Source organism: Numida meleagris, chromosome 11 (assembly GCF_002078875.1).
Source record: "Numida meleagris isolate 19003 breed g44 Domestic line chromosome 11, NumMel1.0, whole genome shotgun sequence".
Lineage (NCBI taxonomy): Eukaryota > Metazoa > Chordata > Aves > Galliformes > Numididae > Numida > Numida meleagris.
This window is the reverse complement of record NC_034419.1, coordinates 2266542-2280019: the sequence shown is the minus strand read 5'-3', so window position 1 is coordinate 2280019 and position 13478 is coordinate 2266542. Positions and strand designations below refer to the sequence as shown.

General features: G+C 54.8%; 1 protein-coding gene across 1 annotated transcript in view; it reads left to right on the top strand.

Annotated features, from left to right (window-relative positions):
• The window catches only part of BSN (bassoon presynaptic cytomatrix protein), a 47055-nt gene that overhangs the window by 21178 nt on the left and 12399 nt on the right, over positions 1 to 13478 (top strand). The window contains exon 3 of the mRNA XM_021409944.1: positions 13046 to 13453. Coding sequence (XP_021265619.1) covers positions 13046 to 13453 — 408 coding nt within the window. The remainder of the gene's footprint in view (positions 1 to 13045; positions 13454 to 13478) is intronic.

The following is a 13478-nucleotide window of genomic DNA, read 5'->3' as shown; positions in this document are numbered from 1 at the left end:
GCTTTGAATGGAAGCGTGGAAGCGTAGGGCCAGGCTTGGGGCGTTGGTGCTCCCACGGGTCAGCAACTTTCCATCTCACAGAATCCTAGAATCCTCTGAGTTGGAAGGGACCCCTACGGGCCATCTGGTCCAAGCCCCTGCAATCAGCAGGGACAGCCACAGCTCCACCAGGTGCTCAGAGCCCCAAGGACGCATCTCCTCTTGCATCGCCCTGCCCTGTGCATCCCCTTCACCAAGCAGAGCCCAGCGGGCAGGGGGAGGCAGCGATTCGTGCTGGGGTGGTGCGGGGATTTGGCTGTTCCCGCTGCCGTCCCCTGGGAGCAGGCACAGATTATCCTGATGTGCTCTCAGGCCATTACACAACCTGGCACTTCCTCATTTCTTTATCTTTTTGTAGTTTTTTTTTTCTTTTAATTTTTTTTGACGTGCTGTGTTAGTGCTTTGTGTGGGAACACGTTAGGACACTTAATCGAGCATTTAATTGGCTTTGCAGCCCTGTGTTTCTGCACGGTTTGGGGACTGCAGAGAAGTCGTGGTTTTCTAGCCGTGGCAGAGGATCCTGGGCTTTCTCTCTCGGTGCCCATCCACCTCCCAGCCAGCACTGTTTCTCATCGTGAGCCCAGCAGCACCGTGCAGCCACAGTCTTCAGCACCTGCAGAGACCCCTGGAACCAAAGGATGGGGAGCAGAGGTGCTGCTGGGGGGTGTGCAGGTGCGCTGGGGAAGGAGCCAGTAGCAGTGATGATGGAATTACTGCTTGGGATGTGCACGTGTTGGGCTTCACTGGGACCCAGAGCTGGAAGAAGCCTGTGTTGGATGGCCTGGGGGTGCACCAGTGCTGGCTTCCTCCTCTGTGAGCCCGCAGCAGGGACATGCACCTCGTGCTGAGGCTGCGGCACTCAATTGCTGTGCCAGCTGCCCATGTGGGCTGCCAGGACCTGCTGCCCTGCCTGCAGCCTCGCCTCTCCTCGCAGGAATCGCTCTTATCCCAAATCCTCCCGAATCAGGGAGGGCTGAGGGCTGCCTCGTGGGTAATTTGTCAGACGTGCGGGTCAGGCGCTGGCTGGAGGCATTTAATTAAATGTCTTTTTGTGGCCGTTTGCCACTGAGTTGAAAGGGAAGCGTTGCCTGTTTGATTTCTGGAGGTAGGCAGCCCTGGCAGGAGCCGGGTGCAGGTGCTGGTTGGCAAAGCCCCGAATGCTGGAAGCTGCTTTGTGATTTATCCGCTCTGCTTTTATGCTCTCTCAAAGGAAGCCCTCAGGTGTGCAGCGAGCTGTGTGCCAGCCCTTTGCAGATGTTGGAGCCCCGCAGGCGCTCCTGGCCCCTTTTGATTCTCCCAGGCCCTGGCACACCTGGATCCAGGCTCCTGGCACCGGCGGGGTTCGGCTTTTCCTTTGTTCAGAGTCATAAAGTCTCATTTTGTACGTGAGGCTGTAAGGAAGTCATCACAAGCCCAGGAGGGGCTGGCAGAGAGGCACATTTGTTAACAGAAATGATTGCCGTTAGGAGCGGAGGCATTCACGTAAGGTGCTTACACTCGATCCCGCAGCAATTGCACTTTTTCATGGTTGATCTTTATTGAGTTTCTCTGCCCATGAGCAGCCTGGAAGGATTCTCAAGCTACCAGTCCAACGTCCCCAGCGCAAAACGTGTGTGCTACAGCGTGTCAACACACAGGGTATAGAATGTATATTAGTGTTGCCAACACTGCCGCAGGCAGCCCTGGGCAGGCACCAGGAGCTGGACGAGGGACGTGCCACAAGGCAGCAGCTTGCAGAGAGCAGTGCCGTGGGCAGGCTGCCTTCCCTCGCATGGGCTGTGGCCATGCTGGCAGCACTGGAAAAGGACAACCACAAGCACTCGTTGCTTCCTGCTTTGCCAAGAGTTGGTAACTGCAGTGCTGAAGGGAGATGCAGGCAGGATGTGCAATGAGCGCTTGGAGGTAGGGTTGCAGTTGCTGATGCGATCCCTGCAAAATGCAAGCGCTCATCCTCTGTAAGAGCCGAGCTGCAGGAGGCACTTGGGCTGGGAATCCCTGAAATCTCCGCCTGTCTCTTTCTTAAAATTCCCAGAGACGGCACGTGCTGCAGGCAAAGCCCCAGTGGGCACAGGATTGGGATGGGGTGGGCTGGGAGCATGCAGCGCATTGCCCAGTTTGCTCCATGCGTGGTGCACTCAGCAGCTGCTTCTCTGCTGGCAAAGGGTGCACGGGTGCTCCAGAAACTCCAGAGAGCCTCCTGAGCAGCAGGAGGGAGCAGCAGGCTCCTTTCCAAATGCACCCGCAGAACGTGTGCAGCCGGGGGGAGCTGGCTGCGGGGGGCAGAGCGCAGCGGTGCTGTTCGCTCCTGAGGGTGCTCCTGCTGCTAAAAGCTCTTTAGGTGCTTCTGGAAGCGATTCACCCACAAAGCAAATAGTTTCAGCTAATTAAGAACCTGTTTCCAAAGCCCCCGATGACACTTTGCAACTTAAACAGTTTTCCGTGTGCTTGGAACAGAAGCAGCTCTAAGGGAGCAGCTGCTGCTGTTTCCCATCGGGGCTGTGCGGCTGCGATAAGCGCTGCGTTCCCTCTCCTCTGTGCGTCCCCGTGGGATCTGAGGACCCCAGTGGATGGGGGGCAGCCCTGGAGCTGGCCCAAGGGAAGGGCCCCAGCAGAGCCAGGACATCTCCTGGCCAGGGCCGGGAGCCTTCTCAGGGCTCTGCCTCCGCTTGGCGAGGATTCTTTGGGTCCCTCTGTTTGTGCCTTGCCGCGGGGCTGTGCTGAGCCAACGGCAGCTGTTGCTGCGATGTGGTATTTGGAAACCGGGGCATGCTTCTCCCACATCTTTGCTCTCCGTGCCTGGAGTTCCCACCCCAGCCCTCAGCGCTCCCCCTGGCAGTGCCACGAAAACGCGCCGAGCCCCCTCAGCCGAGCTGAGATCTCACTGCAAAAGCATTCTCTCCGCTCCTGCTCTGCACCGCTCTCTTCCCACCGCCATCTGCTCTGCCTGCTAAAATAAGGCCGCGCCGTGGACGCGCTGTGCCGTGCTCAGGAACCCCACGCGGCCCATGGGGCTGCAGGCGGCTCAGTGTGGGGGCACGGCACGCAGGACCCTCCTTGGGTGCTTATGCCGTGGTGTGGGGCCAGCTACTGCCCCCAGGGCTGTGGGTGTCCTGGCAGAGGTGGCCACAAAGGCACCCAGGGGAGAGAGCGGTGTTGGCTCCCTTCCTGCTGCTCCTCCTTCCCCCAGCACAGTCTGCTGCAGCTGCGTTGCTCTGTGGCTTTTGTGGTCGTTTGGGGTTTGCTTGGTTGGTTTGGTTTTTTTTTGTGCTGCGATATTTTTAAGGGTACATGTGGAGCACAGAGCACCTGATTCCCAGTGCCGCCGAAGCAGAAGAGTGCGGATTGCAGCAGGCTGGCTCGGAACAAATGTTCTCAGTGCAGCCCTGGTCTGGGGATGACATGTGCCACTGGGGTGCAGGGATGGGAGCGGAGCTGCCCTGCGTCACGAGCTGGGTGAGCAGGCGGCAGGGCTCGGCACCCGCAAGCGCTGTGAAATTCCCATCTTTATGTAATTTCCCGACTCGCTGGAAACTGTTAAGCATGACCAGCAGTCATCTGTTTGCTGAGAGCAAATAGTGCGTCAGGAACAGGCGAGCGAAGCAGAGCCAGGCAGCAGTGCTTTAACGCACGTGGGCTTGCTGCAGGCTGGAGGCGGAGGCGCGTGCCCGGCGCGGAGCAGCAGGTTTCTGGAGCACCGAAGCACACTGGGTGCCTCTCCTCGAGGCTTTGCACGGCTCGGTTCTCCCGTGGCTGCAGGGAGCGGAGCTCCTGCGCGTGGTCGTGTCTGCAGAGAGCACATGGGGAAGGAAGAGCTTCCCAGATGCACGTTAAATGGAGCAAACGGCCACGTGGTTAAAAAAGTGCTAGCGACCATTTTATGTGGATTGCAGCATTTCATTTTGGTTTGGTTTCTCGGCTTCGTTTTACTGTATCGTTTCATTTTCTCAGGGCCGAGATAACAGCCCTGGCTTTGGGCACCTGCCATCAGCTGGGCTTCTTTGTGCCCATCAGCACTGTGGTGTGCAGGAGAGCAGGGTGTAACGAGGGGCTCCACACACCTCTGACAGCTTCAGAGGACGCTTCAGTCCAGCTTCTAGCCTAATTTTTAGGTGTGAGAAGAAATAAGCTATTTTTTTAATAAGTTAGGTTAAAGCAACTTCTTTACATAAGTTTGTTTTGAAGATGATGAAAAATATATTGGACCCTCCAAGATGCAGACACCCTCTGTAGGTATTTTGTGGGATCTCACTTGTGCCCCCATGGCCTAGGTAGTTTCATTCACTGGGGTCTCGCAGTAGTGGGAGCATGCAAGGCACAAGAACAGGGAGGTGCTGATGTGTGTAATTTGGGGACTGAAACAGCTCATCCATCTTTGTTGTAGCAATCTGTGTTTCTAGAACGCTTCTGAGCCTTTTGGTGTAATAGATTATTGACCTGTACAGAAGTATGAAAGATTATGAGAGTTAATTTTTCAAGCTTATCACTTGATTTATTCCATAAAGGTAGCTCCTTTAATTAAAATACTTGTGCTGCTGGAATCGGGATTGGTGATCCTGAAGCTTGGAGCAGGGCATAGACGCTTTTTTTAAAAAGCAGTCATTTAATGGGATCAAACAGAAATTAAAGCTCTCGATAATCAAAGAGTAGATGTATTTCAGGGTAAAAATGCTGGCAGGGGCAAAGTGAAGATGTAGAAATAGAAGATAATGGTAAAGAAAGGAAGGCAGGAGCTGAAGAAAGGTTGAAGGAACTGGGCTTGTTTAGCTTGGAGAAGAGAAGGCTCTGGGGAGACATCACTGTGACCTTCCAGTGCTTGAAGGGAGCTTATAAGCAGGAGGAGAACTGACTTTTTACATGGTATGATAGTGAGAGGGCAAGGGGGAATGGCTTTTACTCGGAGGGTGGTGAGGCATTGGTTGTCCAGGGAGGTTGTGGGTGCCCCATCCCTGGAAGAATTCAAGACTTGGATGGGGCCCTGGGCAGCCTGATCTTGTATTTGGCAACCTTGCCCACGGCAGGGGTTGGAACTGGGTGGTGATCCTTAAGGTCCTTTCCAACCTACACCATTCTGTGAAATCCACGGGAGCAGTGGGTTCCTCCTGGGATGTGTGCGTCAATGTGCCGATGTCTGCGTGGCGTGGGCTGGCTCGCAGCCCCAGCGGAAGGTGACCCCTCCTGGGTCTGTAGTTAGTCTGAAATCTGGAAACTGTGCAGATACCACTGGACATCGGCTTCTGATGTCCTCAGCTTCCATGCTGTGAAACTGATGGTTCCCAACATGCTTCAAAGGTGCCCCATCATGGTCATGAAAGAGGCTCAAACCCAAAGAAAGAGTCTGCAAAGGTTGGGGTCTGCAAGTGAGGATGCAGGTTTTTGTCTGGTTTGCAAGTGAGTGGCTGCTGCCTGGCAGAAGTGGGGCTCTCTGCAGCTCAGAGGAGAGCAATCAAACATCTCGAATCGGCTTTTATCAGAGACAGAAAATTGCTCATTGGATGGCTGGGTATTTTAGTCAGCTCTAGTGCCTGTGAAAAACCAAGGTTTCGATTAAATAAGATTTCTCAGATAAACTTTGTTTTTTTTAAGGGCTTTTAATCCCCCTTTCTAGTGGAAAAAAAATGATTAGAATACTGTACTTCTTTTCTGCAGTTTTGCTAGGTTTCTATTTGCAGGCATTATTTTTCTGCAGACTTGAAATCTCCCACATACGAGTTTAAAGAGGTGTGGTTACTTCATCAGACATATGCATGGTGACATATGTGTGCAATAGCAGCATGGCCATGAAAAACATCTCTCACCAACGCTGTGCCCGTGCCCTGATGGGAGCTGTGAGGTGGTGGTCAGGGTGTGGGCTCCACGGCACCCAGCGCCGTCTCCTGGGCGTTATTGCAGAATTATTGGTATGCAGACAGTGTGCGGAGATCCTCCTGCTACTGTTAACCTTGGCTGAGAAATACATCCTGATAATGTGGGCTGTTAAAGATAAGGCTGCCTGGCAGGCTGATAAATCTGGTTAAGGAGTGCTACTTCGCAGAGTAAATTACAATGCACACTCAGATCGATTTGAACAAAAATGAACAATATATTACTGCTCTGTTGATGGGGATGGAATAAATTCCCCCCTCTGTGCTGCTGGGTTTCAGTGTCTCAACTTTGAGCTCAAGACTTGATGAGGAGATGGGAGCAGCACCGGCAGCACTGGCATCAGCGAGGCAGTACCGCATCATTACTTCTGCGTGGTTAACGGTGCTCATCATGGGCTGGTCTGTAATGAGCTCCAGCAAGGGGCAGCAAAGGGACACAAAAGGTGTAGGGTGGTCTCAAGTTGCACCAGAGGAGGTTTAGGTGGGATATTAGGGAGAATTTCTTCATGCAGAGGACGGCCACGCATTGGAATGGGCTGCCCAGGGCAGTGGTGGAGTCCTCATCCCTGGAGGTATTTATGGGATGTGTGAGTGTAGCACTAAGGTCCATGGTTTGGTGGTGGGGCTCGGTAGCTCAGGTTGATGGCTGCATTTGGTGATCCTGAAATCCTTTTCCAGCCCCAAAGACTGTGATTCTGCATGTGGCAGAGCAGGGTACTTCACATTTAGCTCACTCGACAGGACAGCCTTGGAGCATCTCTGCATCCCCTCAGCCCAGAGCAGCCAGCATGATGCATTTCTGCCTCCCCAGCAGCTTTCAGCCTTGTACACGTGATCATGCTTCATCCCATGCCTGTGGCACTCTACACTGGGTTTCCTCTGCCTGTATCCCATATGACTTCATGGCCTATCTTCTACCTGCATATCAGGGATCGTATTTTGGCATTTTTTTTGTCTCTTCAGCCTTTATCTCTCGAAGCTGGTGGTTACAACCTCCCATCCACAAGCTTCCCTGCTCCCGCTGGCTGTGCTCAGCTCCGTGTGCCCCTCCTCCATGGCCTTGCAGTGCCAGCTCCAGCCAGCAGCCCCAGGAAAACCTCCCCAGGAGTGAGCAGTGTGCACCTATGTGGCAATGTCCAACACTTTGGGGGCTTTCTGTTCCCCTGCTTCCCAGCAGGGCCTTCAGAAGAGGTTTGCCTACAGATGACCCAGGCAGCTCCAGAAATGTCACGGTAGAGGAAAAGAGGAAAATACAAACTTGTCTTCCTTGGGACAGCCATTGCTAATCTTTGAAAAACAGACCAGACCCTCTTCTGATTTAATGCTGTTGGCTGTGTTTTATTGTGAACAGAAAATCTCCTTAATTCTTCATCCTTTTGGATTCAGTCTCTTGGAACTGAGCTGGGAGTTAATTTAGCTCTTTCTCCAAGATAAAAAAAAAAAAAAGGAGGACATAGTAGGGATAAGTGAAAAGAGAGGAAAAAAGCGCTTTCAGCATCTAAGACTTGCTCTCGTTTCTCATATTTTTCTTGCTCTTTTGTGACACTTTGTTCTTCTGGCTGTTCCGAAGTACGCCGAGCCGTGCCCATGCTGTTTGTCCTTCAGTACCATGGACAGGTGCCCGGCCGGGTGATTTGTTTCTCCCGCTCCGTAGAGATGCAAACCCGCTCGCATCGACCTCCACCACCCACGGCCGTGCTGGCAGATGGCTTTTCTGCTCCCAGTCCCTCTTTAGAGCTCGGTTGTCCCACGAGGGCTGGGACACGCGGCTGTCCCCGGGCAGCCCTGCCTCCCCACGCTGCACAGATGTTATTTCTCCAGCAGCTATTTGCATTGCTGGATGTGTGCGTTGCTGTGGCCATGTCATTAAACAGACCCTTCCCAGGGAGACGGATGCTCGCCTGCAGCCCTGGGATCTGTCCCGGGGCTTCTAGATGAGCCAAGAGCATCAAAATTATCTCCTCAATATCCGACTGAGGGTTTTTTTTTAATCTAATGAACTGGAAGGAAATATGTTGAGTGGGGAGGGCTGGCTATATATATTCTCCAAAAGCACTGGTTTCAAAATTTTGGACAGCTGTGTACCCGTTTTTAGCAGCCCCTTCACACAGCCCACGCGGCACCCAGAACTTGGAACCGTTCTCGTTTGGAAATACTCTCCCTTGATTGCAAAATAGTTTAAATCTTTTAACTTAGAAACACATTCTTGCGACTCGAGAAGATTTTTAGCTCAGAAAATACAGACGGTGCTTCCTGGCACAGGCAACTGAGCTGCTTTGGGAAGGGAGTGTGAGGTGGGTAGGGGGGCAGAGAATTGAGGCAAACATGAGGGAATTTGGGTTGTCACAGAGCAAAGACCCCCAGGCTGCGGGGGCACAAGGACACGGGTCAGTGCTACCTGTGCAGGCAGGCACCCGGCAGCACGTGGCCTGGATTTTCAGGTCTGAAAAGCTGAGTCAAGCGGCTTTTGTCTTGGGAATAAGGTGCAAATTGATGGTAGCAGTAATTACTCATTAGCAGAGCAGCCAGGTGCTCCTGCTCAGGTAGTTAATGCAGAAGGAGGGATGACACCGAAAAGGGACAAAGGTGGTGCTGATGGCCAACCTGGTGTCCCCTGTGCACTGGGAGAGCCCTTCTCTGCTGTCCCTGCCATTGTGGCCATGCTTACCGGGCTCGTCCCGCCGGTGCCGGCATGCAGCAAGCCGGGCTTGGCAGGCGCATGCTCGTTCCTCGAAGGAAGGCGAAGGGAGTGTTGCTATTACTCATCAGCCAAAGGCTTTCAGCTGCATTAATCCCTTGCTGGCCGGTGCGGTGCGTGGCGGTGGCGCGCGCAGTGGCTGCAGTCCAGCACTGCTGGGCATGGCGAGGGCTGCTCAGCCCCGCTGGTCCACCCTGCCACTGCCCACCACTGGGTGCGGCGTGGGCACAGAAATGGGGAAGGAAAATCCCCACACGTGGTTTTTCTCAGGGGGGGAGAAGCTGCGTCAAGGTCTGATTGCAGGGAGATTACCCCGCGCCGCTTTTAATCACATTATTGCTGTGCGAAGGGCGATGCTACATCATCACGGCTGGAGCAGAGCCAGGCAGGGACTTCTGGCCCCTCCGCCTGGGAGGGGCTTTGGGGGTGGGCACCGACACGACGATGCTGGGGAGCATTGCTCCATTCTGCCATCGAATGCTCTGTTTAGCAATGGGCTGGGATAACGTGGGTGGTTTTTGGGTGGGCTAATCTGTGAGCTGTGGTGGCACTGATGCTCGCCCGGTTCACATTAATGAAGCCAATTAGTATAGGATAGACTCTGCCAAGGGATGTGCACATGGCCCGGTGCTGCCAGACCCTGCAGCCAGCAGTGCTCGCGGCTTCATGCCGCTGTGTTTGCTCTGTGCTTGGGGCACAGTGTGGCTGGGAAGCAGGGCATCCTGCTGCCTCCTCCAGGGAAACGCTGGGAGATTGGCAACTGGGCTAAAACTTGCCCCCTAGAATGGCTTGCGTTGGAGGGGACCTTAAAGAGCATCTGGTTCCAAGCCCTTGTGGGGCTTCTGGTCAGGAGGGGGGCACTTGGAAAAAGATGAAGGAAATCCCGAGTTGAATTATTGAAATTAGAGATTGAGGACTCATCTGCTGGCCCTGAAAACTGAATCTTTCCCGCTCCGGTTGCTCACTGCATGAACCAACCCTAAATAGGGGAAAGTGATGAGCAGGGGTGGTACACACACCACCCAGGAAAGCGCTCGCTGGCACACATAGAGGGCCATCACATGCAGCCCATGGAGGGATTGCCCCGAAGGGCTCCAGAGAATTCAGCTGTGCCAACGAGCTGAAACTGAGGGAAGCAGCATCCGGGGAGCAAAATGAATTACGCCAGTGTTCATGTGCGAGGAGCCGGGGGAAAGATCCCCGAAATGGAGCAGGGCTCGCGGAGCCGTTCTGCAAGGCTCTTGCTGTTAATTTGGATCTTGATTCAGATAGCAGAAGTGTTTTCCATATTTCCCAGGCACCCATCTGTCACCACAGTGAGCCCCGCGCAGGGCTTGTCAGCAAATAAATGAAATATTTGCGGGAGATTCTCCGCGTGTAATGCTGGGAGATGAGATCTGGCTTGTAGGATACTTATACCTCGCGCCGCTTATCTGATTTTGTGCAGCCTCTGTGCCGGTATTTTAATATCTATCGCTTGGAACGTGTAAAGTAATGCCGAGGAGCACAAGTAACAGCAGAGCCCGGAGATGAGGTGCAGGAGGGGCCGTGCCGGGGGGCGGCTGTGCTGGCACGGCTGCCGGAGCTCGCGGTGCAACAAAGCCCGTCGGCGCCGGGGGACTCAGCGGTTAATTAAGTTGCCAAGCGGTGGCGTTGACCAAAATGATGCGGGAAGGCTTCCATTGTCGTTAATTACCGTTTTGTCGTTGCCCATTAGTAAATTAAAACAATTGCCTGGTAAAGCCCATCAGGGGTTGGCGAGCGCAGCCCTGGCCAGCCGCCAGCGGGTGCCGGCCCCGCGGGGAAATGGGCCCCTCAGCCCAAGGAGGAGCAGTGGGAGCTGCGATCGCTGCCCGCTGGGCGAGGAGGGGACGGCAGAGGCGGCCCAGTCTGGCTGGCACGTCGCACCGCCAGCAGAGGCTGAGCCCACCCAGCCGCAGCGCCCTCCCCGTGCTGCAGCCTCCCTGCTCGCTGCTGGGGACAGGCGGCTCAGCGCGGCTCCACAATCTTCCTGGCAGGGCTATTTTTAACGGAGAGCGTTCCCTTCTCCGGTTCCCAGCGTGGCCCCGCAGAGCTGAGCCGTCGCAGCTGCACCAAGCTGGGGACAGCCGAGGGGGTGTGGGGCCCCACGAGCCCCCTGGTCCCCGTGGCAGGAGTCATGTTCAGCTGATCATGGGGGTCCCGTAAGCTTCATCCCCTGCATGTCCCCTGCCCCTGGGGAAGTGCTTGTGGGGTTCCCAGTGCACCGGCATGGGGATGGCGCAGCAAGGCTTCGTCCAGCTCAGAGCTGGTGAGCAACCCGGGTCCGCACCGCTGCCTCCCAAAGGGCCTTTCCCAGCATCCGCCCAAACCTCTGCTCTCGCACTGCACCTGCTGCTCTGCCTGGGCAAAGCCGTGCCAGCAGAGCGCTGGGCTGGGAGCCTGCACCCCTGGATGGATGTTCAGGGGCTGCCATCGTGGCTGTCCCTGCAGCATGCTGGCCAGAGCCCCTGGGCTTGGAGCCACCTCCCTCGGTGGGACCGGACCCTTCCTCAAGCCCCCCCGCCCCGACTTGCATTGCTCCAAAAGGGCCAAAGCAGCTGTGCCATCCCCACCACGCCTGCCCTCACTGCCCCCCAACGTGGGCAGCTCCACAAGGAAAATGGGATTCCTGGAAGAAAAACGAAGGGCTGCGCATCTCCGTGAGGAAGGGATTCAATTTGTCACACAATTACATTTTCTTCTGCCGCCTGAAATAATTACAGAGCAGAGTGAGGCAAGGAGATCTGATTCAGAGGCAACATGATGAGAGCCAGCTCCGAAATAAAAGAAGACAAATGCAATCATTAGGATACAATAGGCTGCACTTGCCCCTTAATTAGACTTTCTCTTTGATTAAGCAGTAATTAAATATTACCGTGCTGAAGGGTTTCTTTTATGGCCCTCCACAACCCCGATGTGTTCCGAAGTTGCTCATGCACAGGGCGGGCGGAGGAGCGGGGGCTGCGGGGCGGGGGAGGGGCTCACCTGGGGAGTGGGGGGAGATGGCTGTGAGCCGAGAGAAGAGAAAAGATTTAAAATGATGAAGCATCAAAAGTGAAGCAAATGTCAGGGCCCTATTCCTGGACATTCCTGTGAGGGTAAAAATAGCCCTTTGAGGACTCGGAGTGGGAGAGCGCTTCTGAGCCGTGAGCAGGGCTCCTGCCTCTCCCTGCAGGCTCTCTTACAGCCACAGCTGCACGCTGCTTTTTCCAGGTCATAAAATGAAGGCTCTTGCTGAGAGCCTCACTCAATGAGATTGTCTTGTTCTTTTCCGCACAGCGTGTACTTGGGGTAATATCTTTGGGAAGTTTTTTTTGCGTACCCGTGTAGCCAGTACTTTCTTATAACCTAGAAAAAAGATCCTTATGCATTATGATTATGCTGTTAGGCCTCTATTGTAGGAAGGAAAACAAACTGCAGCAAGAAGCTGTCTGGGACCCACCAGCAGTGCGGGCACTTGGGTTGTGATGGTGTTGGCATTTGCCACCGTGACGCTGTGGTTTGTCTGACCTAAAGCTGGGGTCCCCTTGGGGACCCAAACCTGTCCTCCTGTATTGTCTTGGTTGGGCTTTCTCCATGCTGAGTGCATTGCTATTGATGCCCCATGCATTCCTAATGATGCCCAGTGCATTCCTATTGATGCCCAGTGCATTCCTATTGATGCCCAGTGCATTGCTTTGATGCTTGATGCATTCTTGTTGATGCCCAGTGTATTTCTATTGATGCCTGATGCATTCCTGTTGGTGCCCAGTGCATTGCTTTGATGCCTGGTGCATTCCTATTGAAGCCCAATGCATTCCTATTGCTGCCCAAAGTATTGCTTTGATGCTCAGTGCATTGCTTTGATGGTCAGTGCATTCCTATTGTTGCCCAATGCATTGTTTTGTTGTGTGGTCAGTCACATAGCAGCCCAGAAAGCTGCATGTCCTAATTTCCAGTGGACTTTTCAGCTGCTCTTACTCATGGAGCAGGCAGGGCTGAGCACCCCAGCCCACAGGCAGCACACCTGGAGGCAAAGGCATGTTCAGACTGGGCTCGTTCCCCCTCAGATAGATGCTGAAGGTGTTTTGATGTAGTGTGCAAGAGATCTAGTCTTCACCATTAAAACTCCTCCAGGATAATAAAGACGTGGCAGAAAAAGCGAGAATGATTTTCGCATCACCATGAACCACACAGCTAGGACTTTTCACCCTAAGGCAAGATGGGAGGAATGGGACATTCCAATGGCTGTCAGTGCATGGCGAGGTGCAGCCCCGTGGTGTACTGACTGCTGAGATCCGTGGTCTTGCTGGGGATGAGGCCGCAGCCAGGCAGAGCCTCGCCATCCCATGGCTCACCGCGATGCCCATCTCTGCTGGGCACCGGAGAAAGGGAGGCCCCGTTGGCACCAGTTTCTAACATGATGCTTCCTTTCCGTGTCCTGCAGAAAAACGAATGGCTGTGTCTGAACTGCCAAACGCAGAGGCTGCTGGAAGGGAGCCTGGCGGACCCTGCCCCGATGCCGCTGCCTGCGCCAAAGCAACCCGCGAGTGGCTCCCCTCGGCACCAGCCGCCGGCAGCCAGCCAGCGGGCACCGGCCCCTGCCGAGCCGGCAGCACCTCCCGAACGGCAGCCTTCCCCTGCCAAGAGCCTGCGGGCACCCGAGCAGAGCCGGGCCCCCAGCCCTGCCCCGGAGAAGAAGCCACCGGTGCCAGTGGAGGAGAAGCCGCTGCCCAAAGCTGCCCCGGAGCCATCTGTCCCAGCACCCAAAGGGAAGAGCGTCAGCCCCAAACCGGATGGAGAGAGCAGGGAGGGACGTGCAGCCACCGAAACGCAGAGGGCGAAGGAGCTGGAGGTGAGCGCTGCCCTTGTCCCCCACG